Source organism: Saccostrea cucullata, unplaced genomic scaffold, assembly GCF_032062105.1.
Source record: "Saccostrea cucullata isolate Sc308-1 unplaced genomic scaffold, CSIRO_AGI_Scuc_v1 ctg279, whole genome shotgun sequence".
Taxonomy (NCBI): Eukaryota; Metazoa; Mollusca; class Bivalvia; order Ostreida; family Ostreidae; genus Saccostrea; species Saccostrea cuccullata.
Genome location: NW_026933486.1, coordinates 222867 through 250608, shown reverse-complemented (window position 1 = coordinate 250608; position 27742 = coordinate 222867). Strand labels below are relative to the sequence as shown.

The following is a 27742-nucleotide window of genomic DNA, read 5'->3' as shown; positions in this document are numbered from 1 at the left end:
CTGGGCCTCTTGTTTTTTATTTTATACTAGATTTGCTAAAAATTATAAGAAATTTTTTTTGATGTCAACAAGAAATATTTTTTAAACAGACACGGAAGTCGAACAGAATCGTTGCATATCAAAATCTTATCATTCTGCCTGAAGGATTGACTAATATCTATAGTTAACAACCATTATCAAAGATAAAAGTTCGTAAAAGATACAGATTTTACATGGTGTATTTTAGTTAACGGTCCGTAAGTTATAGTTTACAATTAATCAACAAAGCTTATCCACTGTAATAAAACATAACAGGAATGGATTTTAGTTGTACATTTTTATTACATACATGTATAAAAATTGTTATATACAAACATTGATATAAATTAATACAAAAAATCTCAACCTGCAATCAACACACGCACTCTCAGACACACCCTTCTCACATCTCCACACTCACACGGTGAGTGTGTTTAAATATTGCTAAACGTAGTACCGAGTTGTTCATCACTGCAGTAATAGTAAATAGAAATGGAAAATCTTGATTCCATTCTTGTCACTGACTAGAATACATCTTCACCTTCATGTTGCACATGAAGAACTTAAAATATTGAAACACATTCTGCGTATTCAACTTCAAACTCAACCATCCATCCCACATACAAAGCAATCATTTCTATTGCAGTGTAATTGTTATAATTCTATTATAATTCTCTCTTTTCTTTCAAAATACCGGTAATGGAATGATAAATTGATCATTGTTTTTTTTTTTACTAAATTGATAACATTTAATATTGGAATAACAGCTCGGTAACATGCATCTATAAATGAGTTTAAGGAAGTGTGAGTTCAGCACTATATTGTTATCACAGCGTGTTCAGTTATAACTTGGACGGAATCAGATGCCTTAAGTATAGGACTTTCCCCACGGAAAAGCTCCAAGGGAATGTACTCAGTCTCGGTCCCCCGGTCGTCTCCAAGTCAGGGCGAATCTATCTCTTACAGAAGAATCAACTTCTTTTCTTCTGTCTTAAACAGACCCCAGCATTCACATGATGTGTTTTTCTCTCCTCAAAGAAGGCAGAAAGCCACTATTCTTTGCAATTCATCAAGGAAATCGCCTTCGATTTAAATGGAAAAGTACAAAACATATAACAATGGTATAGACAGATGACAGTGGATCAAACAGACGGCTTGACTGATTGGTTTGTGGCTGGGGAGGACTGACGTTCGTGTCATCTATCATGATCCACTGTTCGTCCGGACGATTGGTCTCCAGTCGGACATACGGGTCTTTGATGTCCGCGTTAGTACCTTGGTCTGGGCAGCCTAGCCACCATGTTGCTACCTCTCTGGGGTATGACGTATCCGTCTGCAAACAGAAATTTAATTTTTAAATCAGATACAACGTTGATTATGTTTAGGTTAAAAAAAAATGAAATGTAATTTTTACTGTTTTTCACAGGTGAACATATTCAATTTTCAATGTGTACATGACTAAAAAAGAGTAATGTACTTATTTGCACTTGAAAATTGTTAGAGCTAAAAACAAAAATAAAGTTATAAATGCTTCTGTGCAAAATGTGCTTTTGTTAAATAATACAATAACGTCAGTTCCAAAAACACCACAATATGAGGGCTACGTCTTTATTATGCAATAAAATGATTGGGTGTCGCTCCCACATTCGCTTTTCGGTATCACCCACAAAACCACGTGACTCAATGATGCTTGACCACTTATTATTGGGTCTCTGACGTAAAAACTCTCGTCATCGGTCAGACGTGACAGTATTACAGAGCTTAAAATAACTACCAATAATTCAATAAATCATTGACAACATACCATAAACAGCTGATCATTGAAGCGATAATATTTTCTGTCGCTAAAGAAATAGGTCCTTCCATTTTTCCACCTAAATGCCGCTGTGACTTTTTTGGGCAGTCCCCTCCAGTGGGTTGTGGGTCTGGGGTAACCAAAGTCCACCTTCCTCCCGGAGTATCTCCAGTACTGACCTCCTTTACACGGGAAATTAAAAGTAATTATTAAGACATTTTTTCTAAATTTTCAATTTAGATGACCTTTTTCAAGGTCATTACAGTGATAAATGCTGAGCAGATAAAGAGTAGAAAGTAGTTGTAATCAAACTATGAAACACGGCGTTAAGGCGAAATAATCTGTGAAACACATTTACTATCTACATGATCTATGTGAAAATGCACAGATAATAATTACTTAACAACATGCATGGAATTTCACGCTATGTGTCTGGGAATACATATTAAGGTTCATTGATACTCTGATAAGAGAGATAACTCTTAATGACATAAATTTCTATTATTCCTTTATAGATTTGCCAAGTTGAAGTATCCTTTTTGACCAAATTTGCCCCGCAAGCTATACTATAATTGTTTGTATTTTACTTAAGAAAATATTATACATTTCTCTTGGAAAATCATTAAGGTTTAAGCAACATTTTATATGAGTGAGCGGAGGGTTTATGAACCTTAACTTTTTTCCGCAATACCTGATGAAATATTTTTATATATGTGCTGTTAATTATAAATTTTTCTTTCTCATCAAGAAGGCCAATGGGGTATCAAAACAATTCAAATATTTTACATAAATGTTTTTATATCATGTTTATACCTTTGAAAAAATAGGTCTTGCCGTTCCCTCCCCAAACCATGGCAGCTTCCACGTTATCGGGAACACCTCTAAAACCGTCCTTTATCTTGTTGGGTCCATAAATGCGTCTCGTATTGAAGAATTTCCAATATTTCGTACCCTGTTATTAAAAATCAAAATGCAATCCCACTGGTACAAATCAAGAAGTGCAATTTAAATTAATGATCTTCAATCCTGAAATTCATATTGAAAAATATTATATTGCTATTTTTACCTTGAATATGTAGGTGTATCCGTTCTCCCATGTGAGTACGGCGTCTACCGGTCCGTCCACACCCTTCCAGTCCCAGGAGATAGGTCGGGGGTAACCCTTATCTATACCGGCATTATTCAGCCTGTAGTGATAATTTCCTAAAACACAAAAAATTTGTTTATCTTTAGGACCCTAGCTACTCTACTCATACCTTAAGATTTGTCCAGCTATATAGATTTTATTTTGGTTAAAGACAGGAAATAACAAATTTTTCTGATCATCCCCAATGCTTTGTTTATAGAAAATAAGGGTATATACTTGTTAATTTTCATCAATTTCATTAAATGCTTTAGTGAATTTCGTTTGTACCTTTGAATACGTATGTGTTGCCGTCTTTGGTTCGGGTAATAGCGTCGATGGATGGATCTCGACAGATCTCCGGGATTTTTGAGACTGTTCCTTTGGTTGGTTTGGCTACAATGACCTGTTTAGTCGGCTTGGGTTTGGGTTTCCGTCTTAATGCAGGTGTCCCTGTATGAGATAAAGGTTAAAAATGAATTGTATTGTTATCCGCATTGTGTCAGGGCCGCCATTAAGGTAGAATAGCATGACAAAATGCGAGGAAGAAAGTAGATAACTATGTGATAAAAGTTGGCACGCAAGAATTCAACACGACATCTGCTGATGTTGAGATTTTTGTTCACCGGAGAGTCCAGAAAGCTGTATAGGAAAAAATATATAAATGGAAACACTATTGCGCTTTAAACATAATTTTGTTAATTGTTTAACGTCTCTCTCTAGAATTTTCCAGTCATATGGAGACGCTATCTTTTAACGATGAAGGTCGGCAAATTAAGATCTATATTTGGCACTCAGGACCATTTAACAATGACGGATATCCTTTTCGCCAACAGCTATATAAAATGCGACACAGGACATCGGTTTATGCAGTCTCCTCAGATGGAATGGTTTCAACATCCTGAACCCGCGACTTACTCCGCAACTCTAGAGACAACGTTTAACCATTACCCCACTCGGGAGATTCAACACAATTTTATACTTTATCCTCAAATATAAATATCAAATTTGACCGTTTACTATAAACACAGGAAAATACAGATGTCCATTTATAGATAACTGTTGCGGTACTGACCATACAGCGTCTGTATTGCCTCCACGTCATCGTTGTCCAGCCGGAAATTCGGTGTGTAGCCCTTATAGAAGGGCGCCATTAAAGCCTTGTAGTCGTCCGAGTGGGCCAAGCCTAGGGAGTGGCCGATTTCATGAACAGCTACTTGAAAGAAGTTCACACCTAAAAAGAAAGTGGAAAAACTCTCAAAACTTGAATGGATGGAATATTAAAATTGTAGGTAATATACTGATATAGTTTAAATAACTTACCACTACGAATATTGACTGTCCATCTCTCATCATCATCAAAGTGGGCGTCACCACCATACCGTGGGAAATACGCATGCGCCAAAGTTTGACCCCTTCCGTCAAAAGGGTTATTGTCTCCATGCCATCTTTTCTCAAATCTTACGTCGATGTCAGCTTTACCCGTTACCTTGGTAAACGTCAGGGGCGTGACTTTGGCCCATTCCTAAAAAGGAAAGCATTTATTTACCTTGAAAACAAAATTTGAATTGAAAGTTCTTAATAAAACGATTTACTGTGTTTATTTTCAATTAAGAGAGTCAAAATCTTACGTCAAATGCGCGTTGGAGATCTCTATCCACTTCCTCTTTCGATATTTTGTCGCTATATTTAGAAATCCGGAACGTGAGATCTTTCTCTGACCATTTACTTCCATGTAAAGCATAGCGGCGCCTGCGCGCTCTGTTGGCGTTTCCTACATTGTCTTTGACACCACAACGAGGCTTGCCCATCATTTCAACTGTTGCCTTGTCCAGGATCCCTACAAAAAATGGATAGTATTTGATCCAGGGAATAATCATTATGTATGACGTATGATCTTTGATTTGGTTGTAGTTCTATTGGGTTTTGGTCAGAGAGAGAGAGAGAGAGAGAGAGAGAGAGAGAGTATTCTTAGGTGAGCAATGTGACCCATACACCTAGCTCTTGTTCAAATTCTGTTCCAGATGATTTGAACATTGCTTTAACATGAAATTAAAAATATATCACTAATGATAAGAGTATTTCCATTTCTTGTAAAATGGCTCATTATCAAGACATAAGTTAATTTTCTAAATGCCAGACCTTGGTCACGAGGTGCAAATTGCGCGCGTAATTGGTACAACCGAACTGAGAGTAAAATTAGCAGGTGACGTCCTTCGCACTACACATGTTCGTTGAATTTTTTATGTTTTGACACTTTTTTTCCTACTGAAGAGTGATTCATGATGTTAGTAAATTGAGAGCTCATAAAATAGATATAGGAAGCGTGTCTTAGAAACCTGACCCCACGGCTACGTGCTTCTCTATAGGATGCCAGAACCTCATCACCCCGTACTGACAGTAATTGGAAGTGGGTTTTCCCGACAGAACCATGAAGTTTCGCGCCAAACTGTTTTTCTATAAAAATATCAGAGGAAACGAAATGCATGTCAAATGCGTGGGAATATTGTGAAAGTTAACCTGCTTTGGTTGTGTACTCTTGCATATTTGGCTAATTAGGCCAATTTGAAGCCATTACTGCAACCATTAATAGCATGAATATATCGTAGCTCAAAGATTGCAGCAACTTTTGAACATACAGTCTTGTTTGTGATCCTTGTACGTTTGCTCCGAATAAGGGCTTTCTCCACGAAACTCAATTTTTAGTTTGTACATTTTTCTAGGTGGAGGTCTTTGACAGAGTAAAGGTTCAGTTGGGTGGGGTGCTGTTTTCAAATTGTGTAATGCAGTAAATGGCACGTGACCCTACCCGTCATGGGAAGTCCTGCGAACCTCTGGAACTGCCGCACGGCCTGTTTAATGGAGTCAGGAGATCGGAGCGACCCAGATCGCTCGTCGTCGGCGGAAATATATCCATACTTCATCAAATAGTTCTGAAAAGAGAACATTGCTATATTGACATCAAATATCGTAAGATCTATTTACTGAATACAATGTATGGACAATTCTGACAGGTCTGAACACGATATCTTTCGTTTGTAAAAACTTTTATATATGTGTCAACTTTTTTTTAGTCGATAGTCCGATTATTACATTATTATTATGTTCCCCAAACGGAGTTTGGGAACATATTGTTTTTACTCGGTTTCTTATTATGTTCCCCAAACGAAGTTGGGGAACATATTGTTTTTACTCTGTTTCTTATTATTATTATTCTTTTTTCTTCTTATTTCTTCTCCGGTACTTTTTTGTCCGGAAGTGTTCTCAGAAACTGTTCACCAAACTAAGTTAAAACCTTTTTAGGGTTAGTAGGCATGTTGTGTAGATGTGCCGAACGAAGGTCATTTTGCGCGCATTTGCATGCACGTGCGGGCGCGTGCAATGAGTAAACTGACTGATATATTAAATATGGTTGTAACTTTTATATTTTTTGATAAAATGTTTTGAAACTCATTATATAAAGATATATAAGTTGTGTAGATAAGAAGACATGGTCAAATTTGCATGAACTCACGCGCATGCACGTGCGCTTTGCTCTGATTGGCTGAAACAGAAATCTTAATATCTTTTTTGTTTTATGATGAAATGCTTTGAAATTTATAACACAGACATGTATTAGGATGTACTACAATATGATATACAAAATTTTTCATGAAATCACGCGCATGCACGTGCATTGCAATCTGATTGGCTGAAATTTTAAATGACTAAAACTCCCTTGGTTTTCAACCAAACAGCATGGGATTTAGAACATAGATAGACATAAAGGACTCCTACAAGATGGTATGGTCACCATTCACATGCATGCACGTGCGTGCACGTGCGCTTTGCTCTGATTGGCTGAAACAAAAATCTCAATATCTTTTCTGTTTTTTTACAAAATGCTTTGAAATTTAAAACATAGGCATACCTTAAGATGTCCTACATTAAGATATATAATAATTGTCATAAAAGCACGCGCATACACGTGCGCTGCAATCTGATTGGCTTAAACTTTAAATGGCTATAACTCCCTTGTTTTTCAACCAAACAAGATGGGATAAAGAACATAGACAGACATAATGGACTCCTACAAGAAGGTATTGTCATCATGCACGTGCGTGCACGTGCATATGAGTAAAATAGTGTAGACAAGATGATATCGTCATTACGCTCATGCAATCACATGCGCACGCCTGCATTGCTTAAATTTGAAATACTTGGTATACTTTTGGGAAAACGTTGTTTACGTCTTAAATGCATAGATTTTGCCTTCTTTAATGAAACTTACAGGAAATATGGCACGAGAAGGGAGTTGAGGAGCGTTTGGGGAACATCTGTAACGGTTCCCGTTACAATTAGCACTAGTTATTATTATTATTATGTTCCCCAAACGGAGTTTGGGAACATATTGTTTTTACTCTGTTTCTTATTATTATTATTATTCTTTTTTCTTCTTATTTCTTCTCCGGTACTTTTTTGTCCGCGAGTGTTCTCAGAAACTGTTCACCCAACTAAGTTAAAACCTTTTTAGGGTTAATAGGTGTCAAGTGTAGGTGTGCGGAACGAAGGTCATTTTGCGCGCATACGCATGCACGTGCGGGCGCGTGAAGTGAGTGAAATGACTGATATACTTAATATAGCCATAACTTTTACATTTTTTGATGAAATACTTTGAAACTCATTACATGAGGATATATTCATAGTGTTAATATAAAGACACTGTCAAATAAGCACGAACTCACGCGCGTGCACGTGCGCTCTGCTCTGATTGGATGAAACTAAAATCTCAATATCTCTTTTGTTTTTTTACGAAACCCTTTGAAATTTTAAACATAGTCATGCATTAGAATATCCTACAATGTGTTATAGAAGAAATTTCATGAAATGACGTGCATGCGCGTGTGCTGCAATCTGATTGACTGAAACTTTAAACGGCTATATCTTCTCAACTTCTTGACGAAATGCTTTGAAATTTAAAACATAGTCATGGATTATGATATCCTACAATACGATATAGAAAAAATTTCATGAAATCACGCACATGCACGTGTGCTAAAATCTGATTGGCTGAAACTTGAAATAGCTATAACTCCCTTGGTTTTCAACCAAACAGGATGGGATTTAGAACATAGATAGATATAATGAACTCCTATAAGAAGGTATGGTCATGATGCACGTGCACACACGTGCGTGCATTTGGAACAAGTGAAATGAAAAATACACATGAATGAGTGATTTCTAATACTTTTGGACTAAATGCTTTAATATATATAGTGTATAAAAATATATAGATAGTGTAGACATGAAGATGCACATACAGGTCATTTTGCGCGCATACGAAAGCCCTTGCGGGCGCGTGAACTGAGTAAAATGATTGATTTACTTAATAAAGCCATAACTTTTACATTTTCAAATCAGATGCATTGAAACTCATGATGTATGGCTAAATAAATAGTGTAGATAATGTGACAGTGTCAAGTTTTCACGAACTCACGCGCATGCACGTGCACTTCGCTCTGATTGGCCAAAACAAAAATTTCAATATCCTTTTTGTTTTTCGACGAAATGCTTTGATTTTAAAACATAGTCATGCATTACGATGTCTTACAAAATGATATATCATAATTTTCATGAAATCACGCGCATGCACGAGTGCTGCAACCTGATTGGCTTAAAATTTAAAGGGCTATAACTCCCTTTGTTTCAAATCTAAACAAGTTGAGATTTAGAACATAGGTAGACAAAATAAACTGCTGCAAGAAGGTATGGTCATCATGCACATGTACTCATGCGCATAGTCATGCTCTTCGCTCTGATTGGCTGAAACAAAATTCTCAACATTTTTTTTTTCATTTTCGACGAAATGCTTTGAAATTTAAAACATAGTCATGCATTAGGATGTGTTACAGAATGATTCACCATAATTTCATGAAATCACGTGCATGCACTTGCGCTGCAATCTGACTGGTTTAAACTTTAAATAGTTATAATTCCCCTAGTGTTCATCCAAACAGCCTGGAATTTAAAACTTAGAAAGACATAATGAACTCCTACATGAAGGTATGGTCACCATGCACATGTACTCAAGCGCATGGTCGTGTGCTTTGCTTTGATTGGCTGAAAAGAAAATCTCAATATCTTTTTAGTTTTTAACAAAATGCTTTGAAATTTAAAAAAATTGTCTTGCATTAAGATATCCTACAATATTATATATAGCAATTACATAAAAACATGCGCATGCACGTGTGCTACAATCTGATTGGCCTAAACTTAAATGGCTATAATTTCCTTGGCTTTAAACCGTACAGAATAGGAATAGGAATTTGAACATACATAAATATAATAGACTCCTACAAGAACGTATGGTCATTATGCACATGCACGCACGTGAAATGAGTAGAATTACAACTACACTTCATTAAGCGTATTTTGATTCTTTTAAATTCAATGGTATATCTCCTTAAGAAATACTTTCGAACTTACAGTACATATTCAGATATAGATACATTGTCAGCAATCCATACGCGAGTGCGCAATAAGTGAAATAGATGATTTTCTTGATATAAGCGTAACATATAATTTTCATTCAAATTAACTCACCATCTAAACTGAAGCTCGAAATTATGGCATAATTTGATCCGAAGTAAAGACAAGAACATAGAAGAGCGTATGCTGAATTCTGATTGGTTAATATTCTTGTTATATTCCGATTGCAGTAGTATTCAGTTTTGAAACAAGTCAATAATAACTATAGTAACTTTCCATCCTCTGAAATTTTATTGACCTACACTCATTTTGCTATAAATGATTCAAATCCATATACAAACTGAACTATTGAACTACAATGCCTCATTACCTGTAACTCTCTCTCTCTCTTTCTCTCTATCTCTCTCTTATAATTGTATGTTGGTTGACGTTCCTCTCAAGAATTTTTCACAGGAGACGCTGCCACTTGCTGTTGGAGAGCTGCAAATTTTATCCCATACTAGTGAGAGATCTTTTCCATGCCAGCAATTACTGCGACACGGGACCTCGGTTTATACGGTCTCTCCGTGGGACCGGTCTCCACGTCCCAAAGTGGTATTCGAACGCGCGACGTAAGGGCCAACTTCTTACTCCTCGAGCTTGACTCTAGAGCAGACACTCAAACCACTGTGCCACGCGTGCAACCTGTACTATCTGCTGGATAATATGAATAAAATTTGTTTCTTTAGTATATGTACCCTTTGATCCTTAATCACCTTCTGTAGTATGCTGGCTAGCATGTAACATAACTACATGGTGAACGAATGGTATTATTAGCGTATGGATCATTAACCAGTCACTTCAAGTACCGTGAAAACTGGGGGTTCTAGCCAGTGCTGCTTTTTTTTAATGATTGTGCAGTAAAATGCAGACATATATAGATCTGAATGATGATTTGATACAGAAGCAATAAAGATACGTCACACGACGAAATGAAGAGTTATAGATTATCTTTATATTGAAAATGATGTGATGTTACTTGTTACTACACTATGTACTCTGTAATATTAACATTGAATTCATAAAAAGATCACGAAAGAGAGAGAGAGAGTATTACACATTTACTATTTTTTGAGTATGTTACATATTACACAATTGCAATTTCTTAACAGAATAACAAAATGCTATAAAACAATCATTTAATCCGACGAAATAAAGATTAATATCATTTTTCTAGGTTTCCCCCCTGGAATTTCCAGGTTATTAAATTTACATACGAATTTACATACAAAATGAAGGAAAAAGTTAATTTGGACTTTGGGTTGAATTTTTTTTGGACTGTGGTGGACCCCCCCCCTGGGAAAAATTTCTGGATCCGCGCCTGTAATATTGTTTTTCTCGGTTTCCCTTTTTGTCGCATTTATAACCATATGCACAGATACAGACAATTCAATAGTGGAGAACATTCAGTTAACACATTTATTATTGTCACATGCCAAATAAAAATTATCACAAGTCGAGTATTTTTACTCTCTTAATTTGTTTGTTGTTGTTTTGTGAACATAAACAGGCACGCCTGGAGAACATACCCCGAAATTCCCTGCATGGCTCTGTTCAAAACAATATTAATTAAACTATAACTTACAAGCGTCTGTTAGGAATGGTTACTCAAACATTTTTACTTCTGCAAATCGGGACTCTGGTTAGCATTGGTTTTAGCTATGCTAGAACCCGATGCACGATATTCTAAAAATAACAATTTAAGAAATATCGACCTGTGAAATGTAAATTCTGTCCGAAAAAGAATTCACGTCTTATATTATGAATAAAATAATTCAATTGCAAATCTTTTAAACAATCTATTATCACTCAATATTACTTTCAAACAGATGTAAACAAAATCGTTGATCATTTATATAAACTATCAGACGGCGTTATTTACTAAGGTCTGCGTGGCTCAGTCAGTAACGCGTTGGCTTTTAACGCTAGGCTGAGGCAGGCCGGGTTCGAGTCCTGCCGTGGGCGCAAAAATTTTTCAACTAAACATACACGTATCACGAACTCCAAACTAACTAGGTTAGAATCAGGGCAAAGGCGACAAGGGTCCTGCATGTTCGTAACATTGACATTAATCTCAGCCGTTACGTCGGTATATCCCGGACGCCATTTCCTATAGCATGGAGCAGGTTGATTCGAGTAACGAACTGCTGCTAAGACAATTAGAGTTGACAAGTCAACTGACGGCATTTAGAAGCAGAACTGGATCACAAAGACCTTTGGTCTATCATTTGACTATCCTCTGTTGGAAAGAGGAAATTGGTAAACGGAACGGGCAATTAACGCTGGTGTTCAGGCCACACAGTGAAGACATTCAGGCACGCCCAATGTATTGTTTTCATCCAGAGAAAGTACCAAGGAGCTTTCTCTGCCGCATGCACTACATTGTGTTTGCGTTCGAAATCGTTACTGTCGGTATTTAACTCCCGGACGCCATTTCCTATAGTATGGAGCACACATTGATTACGAGGGGCGAACTAATGCTAAGGCAATTATGGTCGACAAGTCGACTGACGGCATTTAGAAGCAGAACTGGATCACGTAGACCTATGGTCTATCATTTGGCAGGCTATTCTCTGTTGGAAAGTTGAACGAGCAATTAACGCTGGTGTTCAGGGCACACAGTGAAGACATTACAGTTGCACGACAAATAAACCCCCCGCGAGCTCCTGGTTGTTTTCATCCAGAGAAATACCAAGAAATAAACTTTCTCTGCCGCATGCACTACATTGTGTTTGCGAAAATTTTTTAACAAAACATGGGGAGAGTTTGAACTGTTGGTAAGTTTAGAATCTCAGGGCAAAGGCGACGGGCCTGTGCTTCGTAACATTAAGAGCACACATTGGTCACGGTCTACCGGAGGGGCGGAAATAACGTCAAATCCCGGAGATTCATTGTCATGGAAGCTTTATCAAGAAACTAGAAAAATACAAGCACATTAGAGTTGATAAGTCGACTGACGGCATTTAAAGCTGTGGTCATCAAAAGACAAGCAAAAAAGTCACAATCCTTTTATAGAGGAAATTGGTAAACGGAACGGGCAATTAACGCTGGTGTTCAGGCCACACAGTGAAGACATTCAGTGCACGCTCAACCCCCCCTCGAGCTCCTGATTGTTTTCATCCAGAGAAAGTACCAAGGAGCTTTCTCTGCCGCATGCACTACATTGTGTTTGCGAGGGTTCGCCTGGGGAGAGTTTGACTGTTGGTAAGTTTAACTCTCAGACTAGACGGCCTGTGCTTAGTTAAGAGCACACATTGGTCACGGTTACCAGAGGGGCGGATATAAGGACAAACAGATTCATTGTCACTGCAAGCTTTATCAAGAGAAAAATACATGCAGCATGAGCTCGACTGCGACCCAGGCCTAAAACTGTGGTCACAAGCAAAAAAAGCCAAGCAAAATAAAATAAAAACCCGACCGCGACCCGGGTTGATAATGTGGTCGCTAACAAATATTGACGAAAAAACCCGATTGTGACCCGGGTTCATAATGTGGTCACTTACTAGCATTGCAGGACAAATAATAAACCCGACCGCGACCCGGGTTGATAATGTGGTCGCTAACAAATATTGAAGAAATAAACCCGACCGCGGCCCGGGTTGATAATGTGGTCGCTAACAAATATTGCAAAATAAAATAAAAACCCGACCGCGACCCGGGTTGATAATGTGGTCACTATTTGCTATTTATTACCTGTTTGGTAATGCAAATGTTATGGTTTTCGGGACCATATTCAAAAAACCCGATTTATTGTGTACGTGGCCCCGTGGGGATCCGGGTTAGAATAGGTCCTCAGTACCCCCTTGCTTGTCGTAAAAGGCGACTAAATGGGGAGGTCCTTCGGATGAGACCGTATAAAAAGAGGCCCCGTGTCACAGCAGGTGTGGCACGATAAAGATTCCTCCCTGCTCAACCGATTTATTGTGAATCGTTTGCGAGTTGTTTTGTATTGTATTTTTTGTATTGTATTTATTTTGATGATTTGAGTAAAAAATGAGCCTGTCTGCGATACGGGCTAACTTTTATGGTCACTGATGTATGTATCTTTACTTATTCCCTTTATGAAGTGCAGCCTAAGAAAATATATAATTTCTTTTGCCATACCTTGCCTATTCTAATGTTTTCGATTCACTTATTTTTATATATTGTTAAATCAGTTTTCGCCAATTGTATTCCATTGTATATTACATCAAAAGATGACTTATGTATTTACTTTACCAATTTTTGTTGTAAGTGCCACCGGGAACACCAATCATGGCACCGTTTAAGTCATGTGTAATAAAAATTTTATGTCTAATCATAACATTTTAAAACCTTCATTAATTTCTATGACATGCATTTTCGAAACATATATTTTTAAAATTACACATGGCTTAAAATGGCTAGCGTCCCCGTCGCGGTGCTGGGCGTCACACCTTCGCACAGATTTATTGAAATGAAAGAATTTTTTTTTCATTTAAAATAGATGTAATTGAATAAATTTCGGCAAGGGGGAGGGGTTTATGCACTCATTCCTATTTTAAAGTGTGAATGTGTGATGGCAAATAGCCGTTTTGTCCCGGTGGACAAGAAAAACTATGTACAGTAATAATAAAATGTGATAAAAAGGTGCTTTAGTACGAAGCGCAGGCCCATTTTGTAGATGATTAAAATTTGTTGAACTTTCCAATAAAAGGGGGAGGGGATAAAGACGAACAAAAGCAATAAAATCTCTTCGGTAGCTCTGCGTATTAAAACATCTTTTAAATAACATATTTCTCATGCAGAGTATTGTTATTGTTTTTTTTTTCCCCAGGTCATGGATACAATCGACGGAACACTGCTTCAGGTGCTTGGTTTGAGTTTTAAGATCCAACAAAGTGAATCAATATCCAAAGAACAACTGAAAATGTTCAATACTCTGACCAATAAAGTGAGCGAAGAAGTTTCAAAAATAAAGACAGACTTTCAAGAAATGGAAAAAAGAACAATAGAGTCCAAAAAGCAAGAAGCATCATTAAAGAGAAAACTAAATGCACTACATGCAGAAGTTGAGACCCTCAGAATAAAAAATCAAAAATTAGAGAAAACGGCAACAGAACTAAAAGCAAAATGTTCAGATTTAGAAAAGGATCTAGATTCTAGTTGGATTGAAAATGTAGAGCTGGAGATTGACTCCAATGAATCACCAAAGATAACACTTGAACACAAAGAGGAGAAAACTGACCATACTGTATAAACCAACGAATAGCAGAGGAAACTGCACACATTCACGAAAACAAAAACAATAAAAAAAAATAACAATTATTGTTTAGACTGTTTCATTCATTTTGTCTTGCATGATGACTGTAACTGTTGATGTATTTAATTAAACAATATCTTGTAGTGGAGTAACTGTTTGTAAAACAACGTTTCACGCATGTACATTACCTGCAAATACAGATTTTTTTTTAAACCAAGTTTTTTAATATTTAATACGTCGACGTGACAGGTCTATTTCTTAGTAGTCCTTATTCATCATTTTTCTTTTTTAAAAAATGTATTTTCTGCCTTACTTTTGAGCACAAGAATTTATAATCTGCTTAAAAGAGCTTTTCTGAAGTCCCTTAGTTTTCCTTGAATTGAAAGATATAAGCAATCATATATTTGATAAGAAACAAGATTTCAGAACAGCTCTTCAAGAGACACTTAGACATGTGTAAAAGTGTCTCCAGAAAGATATAGATTTTCAATAAAGATTTTTTTTCAGATGGACCTGTCTTGGTATACAGAGTAAACAATGTCCAAAAGGAAACGATCGTATAATGAAAGACAGAAAAGAGCCAAAGATAAAGCCCGAAAAAGGACAAAACGAAAAGAAACATCATCAACTCTTACACATAGTCAAATTACTAAAGCATGGGCTGCTAAAAAACGAGAAGAACAAAAACTGACTTTAGAAAATGATCATCATCTTAATGCACGTGCCTCATCAACAGAATTAGGTCATCCATCTAAGCTTCAGCGAATTTCACCAGATGGAAACTGTTTTTTTAATGCATTATCATTTGTCCTAACCGGAACAGAAAGGTTTCACAGTCAACTTAGGGCAAATGTATGCGAATTTATTTCTGCCCACTCAACAGACTTACAGGCATATTTACCGGAAACCTGTCATGGAGATGGAAAGAAATATTTAAATGATTCGTCGATGAGAGTGATAGGTACTTGGGCGTCAGAGACAGAAATTTTTGCAGCTGCTTACATGTTAAATACAGAAATTTACGTCTACACAAAACATGGATGGCAATGGAAGTGGCTACGACATAGCCCCCCTCAACCTGCAAACACCATGGGTATTTACTTGTATCATCATGAACTTAATCACTACGAAGTTGTTCTTGATGTCGGTAAACAAAACTCGAAGAATCTAAAAAATCAAGAACATTATTTTTCGAATAGAGAAAATGAGAGGAATCGCAAACGAACAAAATATGTCAATGACTCTACTTCACGTGAAGCAAAGAAACTTAAGCAGAAATGTAAATACCATATGGATATTAAAAACAGAGAACATGTCATACAAACAAACAATGAAAGGCAAAAGATGAAGTACAACTCCAACACTGCATTTAGACTGAAACAAAAAAAGCGTGTTAAACACGAATATGAAACTTCCAATCACTACAGGAACTGTAAACTCATGCTGTCACGAATGAAATATCTGTCAAACGCAGTGTTAAGGCAAACCATTTTAAAAATTGCTAGAAAGCGGTACAGTGAAGACCCAGCCTTTCAGAAGAGGACAAAAACTGCATCTAAACTAGCATCTAAAAAGAAATATGCACAAAACAAAAAATTTCAAACGCAAAAGAAATATGTTAGCAGCAAAAAGTACAAAGATGATCCAAGTTTTCGGTTTCTTGTGAAAAAGGCATCTAAGAAGAAGTACAAGGATAATCCAGTCTTTCGTCGACGTGTGAAAGAATCGTCGAAAAAGAAGTACCAAGCCAATGTAGACTTTCGTCAACATGTGAAAAAATCGTCAAAAGAGAAGTACCAAGCCAATTTAGACTTTCGTCAACGTGTGAAAGAATCGTCGAAAAAGAAGTACAAAGGCAATTTAGACTTTCGTCAACGTGTGAAAGAATTGTCGAAAAAGAAGTACAAAGCCAATCTAGACTTTCGTCAAAGTGTGAAAGAGGCATCCAAAAAGAAATACAAGATCAATTCAGCCTTTCGTCAAAGTGTGAAAAACGTTTCCAAACAAAAGTACAGAGAAAACAAAGACTTTAGACAACGTGTAATGTCTTACTCCAAAATGAAATATAAAGTAAACGCAGAATTCAGGCAATGCGTCAGAGCCTCGTCCTTGAAACGATACGCATCAAGACCATTATTTCGATACAAGCTGAAGAAGTACCTCTACCATCAATATCACGGTGATAACAATATAAAACTAAAGAAGAAAGAAACTGTCAGACAAAGAAGAAAATCCTTGGACATAGCCTTGCAGACATTCGTGAGAAATATTAGAAAAACTCCTAAATACACTTGTACAGTTTGTGCACGAATATTATTCAAAGACCAAGTAAAGCTGTGCAAGAAATCCAAATACTTAGAAAGCAAGTATGCAGAAAATGCTAAGAGCTGCTTGATAGGAAATTTTGTATGTGACTCAAAAGAATGGATATGCATAACCTGTGACAAACATTTGAGCTGTGGCAACATTCCCCCTCAAGCTCTTGCCAATGGAATGCATCTCGATCCGATGCCGGAGGAACTGAGTAGCCTGAACAGTCTTGAAAGGCAACTGGTCGCACTTCGTATTCCATTTATGAAAATTTTATCTCTACCCCGTGGTGGACAACGGGGTGTGAAAGGCCAAGTTGTGAATGTTCCGTCAAATATTAATAGTGTAACGTCTTCACTCCCTAGAAGCATACAAGATGCCCAGATGGTTAAAGTGAAACTTAAACGAAAACTAGCATACAAAGGATATCAACAGTATGAGTGGATACGTCCTACAAAAGTCACAGAGGCTGTCAAATACCTTGTGGAAAATAACTGTTGGTACTCTAACATTACCTTAAACGACAATTGGTTTGACACAAACAATGACTCGGACTTAGTACGGGAGGAGAATATTCAGGAGAGTTCAGATGATGAAAACCCTCTCGATACACAAAGTGCAAACTCAGATTCTCAAGACAAAGATGCACAAATTCATCCAATAGAGACTTGCTCAGAACCTCTGGATCTAGGACAGGAATTTCTTGACACAGATAACAAAATTTTCTGTGTAGCACCTGGTGAAGGGCAAACGCCTCAAAGTATTTTTCAAGAAAAGGGGGCAGAGGCAATGGCATTTCCAGCCCTTTTCCCAAATGGAAAATTTGGGTTCTCAGAAGAAAGACCAATTAAACTTTCACCCTCAAAATATTTCAATTCACGCCTCTTTTGTGCTGACACGCGTTTTGCAAAAGACAATAAATTCATTTTCTTCGCACAATTCATGGTAGAGATGAGTAACATAAAATCAAACTTATCTATTGCTCTGCGAAAAGGAAAGGCAAAAACAGATGATGGGAAAAAAATAACAGCCTCAATGCTTACCAATTCAGAAAATTTACAGCAGATATTAAAGACAGACGCAGGATTTCGCTTTCTACAACCTGTAAGAGGATCGCCACCATACTGGCAAAGGACCATGAAGGATCTATATGCAATGATTCGTCAACTGGGAATTCCAACATGGTTTGTGACTTTCTCTGCAGGTGAAATGCGATGGGAAGAGACAATGGATGCACTTAAGAACAAAAATGATATACGACCTATACAAGATATTGAATGGACAGAGAAATGTCAACTTATTCGAGAAAATCCAGTTATGTGTGCAAGGCTATTTAATCATCGGGTACAAAGACTTTTTACCGATCTCATCATGTCTCCTGCGCAACCAATCGGAGATGTCACAGACTTTTTCTACAGAACAGAATTCCAACAGCGTGGTTCCCCCCACATACACTGTCTGTTGTGGGTAAAGAACGCTCCAAGACTAGGCAAAAACACAGACAAAGAAATTTGCTCTTTTGTCGATAAATACATCACCTGTTCTCTGCCGGATCCTGAAAAAGATTCTGATCTTAATGACGTTGTAAAAGCAGTTCAAATGCACAATAAATCACATACAAAGTCCTGTAAGAAACATTCTACAACGTGCAGATTCAACTTCCCAAGACCTCCAATTTTGGAGACTTTTATCGCAAAACTACCTGAAGACAACGATACAATAAACTTCAAAGAGGGAGGCTCAGATATGCCAACCATAGAGGAAATAAACAAAATGTGCAAAGCAACAACTGAAAGATCACCAAAACAAATAGTAAGAGATGTATGGAGTATCATTAGCTCAACAGAAAATGTAGAAGAATCAACAATAGATAACATCCTACAGTCTTGCAATGTCTCCTACTCAGCATTTGTAGAGAGTTTGAAGAAAACCACCAAAAGAAACTGTATATATCATAAAAGAAGTCTATCTGACACCTGGGTAAATAATTACAATCAAACCCTACTCAGAGCCTGGAACGCCAACATGGATATACAATATATAATGGATCCGTACTCATGCGTTGCATACATTCTATCTTACATCAGCAAAGCAGAAGCAGAAATCGGAGAACTGCTAGCAGATGCACAAAAAGAAGCCAGGGAGGGAAATAAAGACGCAGCTTCTGCAATGAAACAAATATCACACGTTTACATACAAAACAGAGAGGTGTCGGCCCAAGAAGCTGTATACAGAATTTGCAGTATGCATCTGAAAGAATGTTCAAGACAAGTTCTGTTTATCCCTACAGGAAATGATGCTTTTAGAATGAGTCTTCCTTTGAGTGCTCTTCATTCAAAAGAAGGAAGCAGCGAGGATATATGGATGCCATCTATCATTGATAAGTATTACGCTCGCCCTCAAAGAGAGGACTTCAATGATCAATGTCTGGCAGAGTTCTGTTCCAACTATTGCTTCTATCCAAAGTCAAGACCTCCAAAGGCATCCAAACATAAAGACATTTCCTCAATTTATGAACTCCAGAAAGGATTAGGATATATTAAAAGAAGAAAGGAGGGAAAAGAAGCTATAATTCGGTACCCAAGATTCAATCGCCTTAAAAATCCAAACGAATTTTACTTGTCTCTGTTACAACTATACTTGCCTCACAGAAAACCGATCGTCTTAACGTCTACAGACTTACAAGAATATATTCAGCATGCAAAACTTGGGGACAAAAATGTTTTAGATATTGTTAACCAAAACAGAGGTTTCTTTGAGAAGGATGTACAGGACCTGGAACGAGCTTGGGAAGATGTTCAAGAGGGCCGCATTGGAGAAGATGCCTGGTCAGCAGTTGCCCCAGAGTGTGAGGCAGAAAGACTGAACATCCAAGAGGAAAACAAGCAGCTTTCTCCAGAAAAAGAGGACGACGAAGAAATTTCGCCAGATATTGAACTTTTGGCATCTTCTGAAAAAGAAAAAAGTATGACTAAATGTGTTACACAATATCAGAGGCCAAAACTCTCCCACAAAGAAATTCATGATTCTCTGAGAAACATGAATGAAATGCAACGAAGAATATTCTATCAAATTAGAGAATGGGTTCTAAAAGTCTCATGGAATCAGCATCCCGAACCTCTCCATGTATTTGTAACTGGGGGTGCTGGAACAGGAAAATCACATCTTATTAAATGCATTTACCATGAGACAACCAGAATTCTTTCTAAAACAGTAGAAAATCCTGATTCAACCACAGCTCTTGTAGCAGCTCCAACAGGTACAGCTGCTTTCAACATTCGAGGCATGACTCTCCATTCGGCATTTGGTATCAGCAAAAACATCAAACTTCCTTACACACCTTTGGGAGAAAATATTTTAAACACATTAAGAGCAAAGTATGAGAATTTGAAACTTGTCATTATTGATGAAATATCAATGGTGGACCATAAACTTCTCACCTACGTCCATGGCAGATTGGCTCAAATTAAGAAGTCAAAGAACGTTTTTGGGAATGTTGCAGTGTTAGCCTTTGGAGATTTTTATCAACTGCCACCAGTGAAAGCATCGCCACTCTACAAGGTTAAGGATTCCGTTATGGTGGATCTCTGGAACCCCTTGTTCTGTAAAGCTACATTGACAGAGATTATGCGACAGAAAGACGATGCTAAATTTGCAGAGATGTTGAATCGCTTACGCATCCGAGGTCGAGGAGAATCGTTGCTTCAACAAGATATTGAAATGCTGCAATCAGTATCATGCGATTCCGTACCTAAAGAGATGCAAGATGCATTGCATATTTTTTCTCTAAATAAAGATGTCGCAACGCATAATGAGGCTATGGTCGATGCAATTTGTCATCCTTGTATTTTATCCACAGCAAAGGACTATACAAGGAGTAGTGTAACTGGAAACTTGGTCTTAAGGTACCAACCTTACAGCTCCTCATCACAAGAAGACCTCCCAGAAGTACTAAAATTAGGACTGAATGCAAGGGTGATGTTAACTCGAAATATCGACACCGAAGACGGTCTTGTGAATGGCGCATTTGGAACTATTACTGCTATAGACCAACCTCAGGAAAATAATGTTAGAGCTGTTTACGTTAAATTTGACAACAACACAATAGGAAGAAAAGCAAAATCCAAAGCAGTCTCAGACATACCAGGATCAGAAGGTGCAGTCAGAATCACACTATTTGAAGATTCTCTTGCTGGTAAAAATGCAGTTAGAAGGCAATTTCCTCTCAAACTTGGCTGGGCTGCAACAATACACAAAGTACAAGGAATGACTTCCAATCGTGTAATTGTTTCACTTAACAGAGTATTTCAGCCTGGCATGGCATATGTTGCACTAAGCAGAGCAACTGCCCTTGAAGGATTGCGTATAATAAACTTTGATATCAATAGCATATTTGCATCTGGGGATATAAAAAAGGCTTTAGAAAATATGCCAGACTTTCTTCCCCAGAACGATCCAAACATTGAAAGTGGCTCGATGAAGATAGCGTTGCATAATACAGAAGGTCTTCTTATTCACAAAAGGGACATTGAAAGCGCACAGATTCTTAATGATACACACGTGATATGCTTCACCGAAACCTGGTTGAAAAAGGATGATTATATCCCAAAATCAATCTTCCCAAACTCGATGGTATACTCAATGCCTCGAAAAGAAGCCTACTCTTCTGCTGACCAAACATTTCGACAATTAGCGACAATGGAAAGAGGAGGTGTTGCAATATTTACAAGGGATGTGGAAAGTACATTATACGATACCCGTACTGAACATTTAGAGTGCGTAGCGGTTATGATAAAGAAACCAATCAGTGTAGCAGTGCTGGTTATCTACCGTCCTCCAATATACCCTTTAACTAAATTTAAAGAAAGCCTAGAGAGTCTTCTTCTCCGGATCGCTGCAGACATATCTTCACCAGTTATCATTCTTGGGGACTTTAATGATAACGCACTCAACACAACGCCATGTTTGCAGCAAATATTTACCAAATATGGTTACCAACAGCTTGTAAAATCACCAACAACAGAGTCTGGGACATGCCTCGATTTGGCACTTGTCAAAGGTTTTGATGACCTTCCAAAAGTTACTGTGAAACCCATTTTTTATAGTTTTCATGATGTTATCTACATTGAATGTAAAACATAATCACTGTTGACTTAATATGCATTTGAGTGAACATATAAATTAATGTACATTATAAGTTAAATCTGAAACAATTGTCCATTGCAATGCTGTAAATACGTTTTTTAATTTTAACAAATTGAATAAAGTAGAAAAGATGATGTTACTTAAAATGCTATTGTAAATTGATATGAACATGCTATGTGTGTAATATATACTCATAATCAACCTTACCATGTCCATTTAACCGAATGTTAAAAAAGACTGTATATGTATGTGTATATTTTATTGTACTTGTATATATTTTTACTAAAAAAAAAAAAAAAAAAAAAAAAAAAAAAAAAAAAAGAAAAAACACTGTCGTCGTCTGCCAGGCGACCTGATGAGCCCTTACAGGGCGAAACAGTGTTCTTAGCATCTCCATTCAAATATCAATTTTTCTCTTCAACTCTACCACACTTTGAATACTTTCGCCTAATTCAATTTATGCAAGCTTGAAAAAAATTACACTCAAGGCATTTCAATGGCTCTCACCCGGTACGCCGGAGTGGGGGCTTTTTTATTTATCATACCCCCGCTTGAAAAGCGGGAGGATATATAATAATCGGAATGTCTTTCTGTAGGTCCGTCCGACTGTTACACTTTGGGGTACCTATCTCTTATCTGCAACTCATCTTTTCAGTTACCACTAATTGAAATTTAAACAAAAATGAGACTTTCACAAAATCTTTGTTATATATTGTAATTGTGCACCTCATATTTTACTTTTTGATCGGACACACATTTTGGATTTTCTAGAGCAATTATCGACACTGAATTTTTCTGTGATATTGAAAGGTACACACCTCTTACCCGCAACTTCTCCTATACCACTGAATAAAATTTAATAATACTTTCACAGATTCTTTATTACATAATACCATTATGCACCTCCTATTTTACTTTTTGATCTGACACTTATTTCGGATCTTCAAGAGCAAAACAGGGACTTTGTCATTTAAAATGGCTCTCACCCGGTACGCCGGAGTGGGGCCTTTTTTATTTATTAAAAATTGCTCTCACCCGGTACGCCGGAATGGGTGCTTTTTTTTTATCTATTAAAAATGGCTCTCGCCCGGTACGCCGGAGTGAGGGCCTTTTTTTATTTAGTTAAAAATGGCTCTCACCCGGTACGCCGGAGTGAGGGCCTTTTTTATTTATTATGTTCCCCAAACGAAGTTGGGGAACATATTGTTTTTACTCTGTTTCTTATTAAGGTCTTCCGTTTCCAACGGAAGACCTTCATTTATTATTCTTAGGTTTCTTTTCCACAGTTTTTTTCTTTTTTTTCTTACCGATTTTGTGCACGCGAGTTCTCGGAAACGGCTTGCTCGATTTTCATGAAACTTTCCGGGGTGGTGGAACATGAAAAAATCTAGACATATATTTTTTCATTTTGATGACGTCACTTCCGGTTTCGAGTTTTTAGCATTTTAGTGGATTTTAGAGGGTTAGTTTGTCCGCGAGTTTTCTCGAAAACGGCTTAAGATAGAAACTTGAGATTTTCAGTAATAATAGAGCAATAAATGTAGTTGTGCGGAACGTATTTCATATTCACCGAAATTGCTAAGAACGGAAGCTCGTTATGGCCAGAAAATAGTGCTGTCGCGAATTTCAAAAATTTTGACACCTTTTCAACGATAACTTCTTACCTGGAAACATTTTGTTAAAACATTTATAACAAAAGAAGTTTAGAATTCTATGATCTTTCAAACGATATCTTGAAAAAAGGGCTGGACCCTAAAATGAAGGGCCTAGCGGGGTCGAAAGTTTATCTTTTATATCTCAAAAAGTATTGAGAATTTGTAATACGTCAAAGAAGAAAAATTGTTTAAAATGTCAAGTTTCATCTATTGAAGTCGTCAAAATACGTCCGGCGACGTCACTTCCGGCCAAACCGGAAGTAGTCAGAAAACGCATATTTTTGCCGTTCTTGACAAGATTTTGGGTAACATTTGTCACTGAGAGTATAAAACTTAATCTTTCGTCCGTCGTTATCACTTCCGGTCAAACCGGAAGTAGTAAAAACTGGCTTATTTTTGCATTTATTAACATAGATTTAGAGGATTTAAACCATTTTTCGGCGTTATTACTCATTTTTGTAAAAGATAAAAGTAACTTCCGGTCAAACGGGACGGAAGACCTACTCGTTGCTTTGCAACGAGCTTTGCTCTAGTTATTATTATTATTTTTCTTCTCGGGAAAATTTTGTCCGCGAATGATCTTGTAAACTACACATCCGATTTAGGTGAAATGTTTTTAGGGTCAGTAGACATGTTATGTAGATTTGCGGAACGAAGGTGATTTTGCGCGCACGTGCTTGCAAGAGCGTGCACGTGCAACACGTGAAATGACCGATTTAATTGATATAGGCGTAACTTTTTACATTTTTGATGAAATGCTTTAAAACTTATAATATAAGGATATATTAGTAGCATAGGCAATATCACATGATCAAAATAGCAAGATCTCACGCGCATGCACGTGCGCTTCGCTCTGATTGGCTGAAACTAAAGTCTCAATATCTTTCTTGTTTTTTGACAAAATCCTTTGAAATTTTGAACATAGCCATGCATTAGGATATCCTACAACATAATATATAGCAATTATCATAAAAACACGTGCATGCACGTGCGCTGCAATCTGATTGGCTGAAACTTTAAGTAGCTATAACTCCCTTGGTTTACAACCAAACGGGGTGGGATTTGGAACATAGATGGATATAATGAACTTCTACAAGAAGGTATGGTCACCTGCACATGCATACACGTGCGTGTGCGTGCGATGCAATCTGATTGGCTGAAACTTTGAACAGCTATAACTCCGTCGGTTTTCAGCCAAACGGGGTGGGATTTAGAACATAGATAGGTGTAATAGAATTCTACAAGAAAGTATCGTCACCATGCTCATGTATGCACGTGCGTGCACGTGAAATGAGTAAAATTAAAAATACACTTGAATGAGCGTATTTTTTAATACTTTTTGATTAAATACTTTAATATTTAGTATAGTAGAATATATAGATTGTGTAGACAAGATAATATGGTCATTACGCACATGCATTCACATGTGCACGCGTGCAATGCTAAAATTAGAATGAACTTGGTACACTTCTGGGTAAACGTTGTTGAAGTCTTAAATGCATAGAGTTTGTCTTATTTAATGAAGCTTACAGGGAATATGGCACCAAAAGGGAGTTGGGGAGCGTTTGGGGAACATCTGTAACGTTCCCCGTTACAATTAGCACTAGTTATTCTTTTTTTTTCTTTTTGTCTTTGTTCTCCGGTACTTTTTTGTCCGCGAGTGTTCTCAGAAACTGTTCACCCAACTGAGCTAAAACCTTTTTAGGGTTAATAGGTGTGTAGTGTAGGTGTGCGGAACGAAGGTCATTTTGCGCGCATACGCATGCACGTGCGGGCGCGTGAAATGAGTGAAATGACGGATATACTTTATATAGCCATAACTTTAACATTTTTTGATGAAATACTTTAAAACTCATTATATATGGATATATTAACAGTGTAGATAATGTGACACTGTCAAATTAGCACGAACTCACGCACATGCACGTGTGCTTCGCTCTGATTGGCTGAAACAAAAATCTCAATATCTTTTCTGTTTTTTGACGAAATGCTGTGAAATTTTAAATATAGGCATACTTTGGGATGTACTACAATATGATATATAACAATTGTCATGTAAACACGCGCATGCACGTGCGCTGCAATCTGATTGGCTTAAACTTTAAATGGCTATAACTCATTTGTTTTTCAACCAAACAGTATGGGATTTAGAACATAGACACACATAATGGACTCGCACAAGGAGGTTTGGTCGTTATGCACATGCATGCACGTGCGTGCACGTGTGCTTTGCTGTGATTGGCTGAAACAAAAATCGCAATATCTTTTTTAATTTTTGACGAAATGCTTTGAAATTTTTTAAACATAGTCATGCATTAGGATGTCCTACAATATGATATATAACAGTTGTCGTGAAAACATGCGCATTCACGTGCGCTGCAATCTGATTGGCTTAAACTTAAAATGGCTATAACTTCCTTGTTTTTCAACCAAACAGGATGGGAGTTAGAACATAGACACACATAACAGACTCCTACAAGAAGATATAGTCGACATGCACATAAATGCACGTGCGTGCACGTGAAATGAGTAAAATTACAAAAACACTAGATTAAAACGTATTTTTTAATACTTTTGGATAAAACGCTGTAATTTCTAGTATATAAATAGTGTAGACAAGATGATATGGTCATTACGCACATGCATTCAAATGCGCATGCGTGCAATGCATAAATTTGAAGATATTAATATACTTCTGGGAAAACATTGTTATAGTCTAAAAGGCATAGAGTTCGTCTTATTTAATAAAGCTTACAGGGAATAAGGCACCAAAAGGGAGTTGGGGAGCGTTTGGGGAACATCTGTAACGGTTCCCGTTACAATTAGCCCTAGTTATTATTACATTGATTGGTCTGAACAATAAAAAATTCATAGTTTGGATTCTCTCGGAGATCGATACAAAGGGTTTATGTAGACAGGCTGTCAAAACAGTAGAGACTAGACCACTCAGTAATAACTCAATCGGGCACCTAGGCCAAAGTCAAGACTTCTATGGACGTTTATAAATGTGTTTCCAGAGTAGCGAAAATATCAGGGCAGTAACTTATCTTAGATGAAGCAAATTGTTGCATCTCACACTTGTGTTAATTTATCATTTCTCAAAGTTCGCTGGGTTTTTATTCATACTACATCAGTTACTGAAGCTTAATTGAACTTGATAGATACGAATACCTTTTCAAAGCTTTGTAACTCTGGTATACGCAGCGATCAATCACCACTAATTGCAAGGTGAATAGATTCTGAAGTAAATTATACCGGAAACTTGATAAAATGCTTACACCGGCAGTTTAAAAAGTATTATATTTCTTCAACATAAAGAATTTTCAAAACAAGAATTTTATAGGATAAATATGATTCTAACCTTTTATTAAAGAATACCCATAAAGAATAAATAACAGTTAGGTGTGATATAATTTTTTCGGGTTATTAAGTAGGATTGCATTTTTCATATTTGTAATATAAAGGTATTTCTAAACAGAACGCAGACACTTAATACAGAATTCAGTAGAATATGTAAGTAGTACTTACAGCTCCTTCAGACATCTGCTGAACGTCGTTCTGGGTAGCTCTGGTCAACTCCACAAACAAATTAAAGTATAAAATTCCAATAATTGCCACCAAAATGGGCCTTTTGCGAATCGAAACACATCGTCTGCATGATGCATTAATGTCCGCCATTTAGTCAAAAACCAGACGACAGGTAGGCTTGTAATATGAGCAGACACAACTGATAATTTTTTGTTTAATAATAAAGAAGGCTGTATACTCTTTATCTTTTTTTCTTTACGGATAAAAACAACGACTGAAATGTCCAATAGATATCCGGTAGTTTTTCTGCTATTGGATGATGGCCCCGGGGTATACAGTGCTGAGTCAGTCGCCTACACCGCGTGAACAGTTAAGTAATGGAGGGGTAATATAGCACGGTAGTACTCCAGGCTAGGTACTGGCTCGCTTACTCATAACAT

The 27742-nt window shown here is 37.1% G+C and overlaps 1 protein-coding gene across 1 annotated transcript; it reads right to left on the bottom strand.

The window, feature by feature from the left end:
• Positions 1–301: 301 nt before the first annotated feature.
• On the bottom strand, positions 302–27742 carry LOC134238458 (matrix metalloproteinase-16-like). The gene is made up of 10 exons (XM_062720588.1): positions 27303–27742; positions 5746–5869; positions 4568–4776; positions 4260–4461; positions 4012–4170; positions 3228–3389; positions 2880–3016; positions 2627–2765; positions 1823–1995; positions 302–1351 (listed from the first exon to the last, which is right to left on the bottom strand). The coding sequence occupies exons 1-10, from the start codon at positions 27450–27452 to the stop codon at positions 1088–1090; spliced, it is 1719 nt and encodes a 572-aa protein (XP_062576572.1). The 5' UTR covers positions 27453–27742; the 3' UTR covers positions 302–1087.

Bases quoted from the DNA above. Each gene is read 5' to 3' on its own strand.
- LOC134238458 (XM_062720588.1), bottom strand. From the start codon at position 27,452: ATGGCGGACATTAATGCATCATGCAGACGATGTGTTTCGATTCGCAAA. The intron at 4,462-4,567 runs GTAAGATTTTGA...TTTCCTTTTTAG, and splicing joins ATCTCCAACGCGCATTTGAC to GAATGGGCCAAAGTCACGCC. The intron at 3,390-4,011 runs GTCAGTACCGCA...TATCTCATACAG, and splicing joins GGCAATACAGACGCTGTATG to GGACACCTGCATTAAGACGG.